Source organism: Micropterus dolomieu, unplaced genomic scaffold (genome assembly GCF_021292245.1).
Source record: "Micropterus dolomieu isolate WLL.071019.BEF.003 ecotype Adirondacks unplaced genomic scaffold, ASM2129224v1 contig_14155, whole genome shotgun sequence".
NCBI lineage: Eukaryota > Metazoa > Chordata > Actinopteri > Centrarchiformes > Centrarchidae > Micropterus > Micropterus dolomieu.
The window spans coordinates 5,877-8,480 of record NW_025743141.1 but is presented as its reverse complement, the minus strand read 5'-3'; the positions used below and the strand labels follow the sequence as shown (position 1 = coordinate 8,480).

At 38.5% G+C, this 2,604-nt stretch overlaps 1 protein-coding gene across 1 annotated transcript in view; it reads left to right on the top strand.

The window, feature by feature from the left end:
• The window catches only part of LOC123966749 (C-type lectin domain family 10 member A-like), an 8,615-nt gene that overhangs the window by 4,462 nt on the left and 1,549 nt on the right, over positions 1 to 2,604 (top strand). The window contains exons 3-4 of the mRNA XM_046042870.1: positions 1,142 to 1,258; positions 2,465 to 2,592. Of these exons, the coding sequence (XP_045898826.1) occupies positions 1,142 to 1,258; positions 2,465 to 2,592 (245 nt within the window). The remainder of the gene's footprint in view (positions 1 to 1,141; positions 1,259 to 2,464; positions 2,593 to 2,604) is intronic.

Here is a 2,604-nt window from a genome sequence, read left to right as displayed (position 1 = left end):
CAGAAATATAACAAGGCGAGAGGCCATGAAGAGCTTTAAAAGTGATCAATAGAATTTTAAAGTCAATTCTAAAACATACTGGGAGCCAGTGTAATGAAGCTAAAATAGGAGTAATGTGGTCATATTTCTTTGTTCTGGTTAAAAGCCTGGCAGCTGAGTTCTGGACAGTCTGGAGTCAATCAATAGATTTTTGGGTTAAACAGGTGAAAAGGCTGTTGCAATAAACCATTCTAGGGCAGTAGCAGAGATCCCCACCCAGTGCCTCAGTCTGTCTAACATGATGTTGTGATCAATGGTGTCAAAAGCAGCGCTAAGGTCCAGGAGTACAAGGACTACACAGAGTATATCTATTAATACTACTATTACTGCTACAAATACTACCTCAGATTTATCGTTATTACAACTATTATTCAGCCTGTGAAAACAGTAGGAGCTTTGTTAATAACTTAGAGACTGCTAATTTTAACAAAGACTTACAAACTGGGGGTGTGGAGTTCAAAAAGATGTTGCTGTTTCACAGGCAGGGAAGCTCTAGTGAAAAGATAAAATCACCTTGAATTATGGGAAGTGTAGGATCCATTGTTTTTGGAGTTTAAGCCATAGTAGGGAATTTATATTTTGAGATTTTCTAATCTGTATTTTGCCAAGTGTTTGACAAGTGCTTCAACTGCAACATTTTACAGCCACTAAAACTACAGAAATTCTGCTGTTACAACTGCCACCAATTCTTCTATTACTGCTTCTAATGCTACCACTACTTCTAGCACAATGGCAAAAAGCCATTTGAAAGCCAAAAAAACAGGTTCACACATTTTAAAGTCCATCATTAAACAAGGTGCCCATGTGAATACTGACACATGTTTTGCTGCCTGTAATAATTTCCTTTGTAATGTGCTTCGACTGTAAGAGATGGGAGACAAAATTTAAAGTCTTTGTTCTGTATAGAAATGTGTTCCAAAGTTCATCTGAAGCTTTTAGCAGTCTGAGTTAGTCAAATCAAGTGGGTATCTTCACTGTCTTTTACTTACTGACTTTTTAATATAAAAAAGTTTTTTTGGTGTAAAAACCCTGTAACTTTGAAAAGTACCCAGTTGATTTGGTTAACTCAGACTTAATTATATCTGTTGTTTGTTCTCAGCAGGACTTTTGCCAGACAAGAAAACAAACAGCAGAGGTCGCTGCTATCAGCAGGTGGCTTGTTGTTTGGGGATTCTTTGTGTCATTTTGCTGTTGGGCATCATAGCAGTCTGTGTCTACAGTAAGTATACAAAACAGGTAGTCTATGCAGTACCTCAGACTCAGACATGAGGCAGAACTTGAAGAATAACAGCACCAGTTTTCCTCTGTAACCATCACTATAACCGTAACCAGAGGATCTATTACAGGTTGTTTTACCTATAGATTTCTGCCTCTAGACTAAATCTGTTACAAACAAAGTTCATTTCTCGACACAATATAGACAGTAGACAGTACGTAAGCAATAAGACTGTTCTTGGTAATGTGACTTTTATTTTTGACAATGTTCAACCATTTATTCCATATTCTGCCCATTGTAATGTAGAGTGCAGCATCTCGGAAAGCATCAGGCCAACTAATAAAGCCAAAGAAAATAAAAGACAAATTTGAAAAACAAGTTGAGTTGATTGAATATATCTTTCATATACAAACAGAAGCCACAACACAGCAGAGGAAGACTGGTGACAGCATTAGTGTGTATGTAATGTATGCATAAAAGGCATTAAACAATGAGTCAAATGATATTCTATATTTTTTTTACTGTCAACATATTCCATGATCAGCCCCAAACCAACACTGAATTGATCCTACAAACAAAAGTATCTGTGTATCAAAGACTTATCCAGCTGTGCCATAGAAACCCACAAATGTCTACAAACTATGAAAAACACTTCAGCGAGTCACAGTGTTGCACTGGGTGACATGTTCCTTTACTGTCCCACAGACGCAGTCCTGCTGCCATAAAGGCCTGCTAGTGCACAGCTGAAAGAGCCTGGCTATTTTAGGCAGTGTCAAATATTTAAGGGTTCAGTAGGAACCAAAGGTCTTAGGAAGTCCTACAGCTCCCATAAGTCTAAAAAACCTGAAGTAACACAAAGCTTCCAAAAATGCATCATTATTATCACTCAAGAAGCTTATTTCCTATTTGCAGTTGTTACATTAATTCATGAAAGTGAGCTGAACCAGCTGAAAGAAAACCAAACGATTCTACTGGCTCTCAATGGAAACCTGACAAACCAGAACAACAAACTCAGCTCAGAAAATGAAAATCTGAGGAGGGAACACAACAATCTGACAGTCCAGTTGGAGAACCTGACACAAGCCTATACTGTCTTAAAAAGCAACATCACAAACCTGTCTGCAGAAAACCAGAACCTGACATCACAAAACACCAAGCTGTCTGCAGAAAACCAGAATGTGACAACACAAAACGCCAAGCTGACTGCAGAAAACCAGAACCTGACATCACAAAAAATGAAGCTGGAGTCACAGAGGAAAAACTTAACGGAACAGATACGGAACATGGAGACAAAGTGGAATGAGCTCAACGTCAGTCGAGCTCAGTGGAGCATTGATGCCTACTGCCCA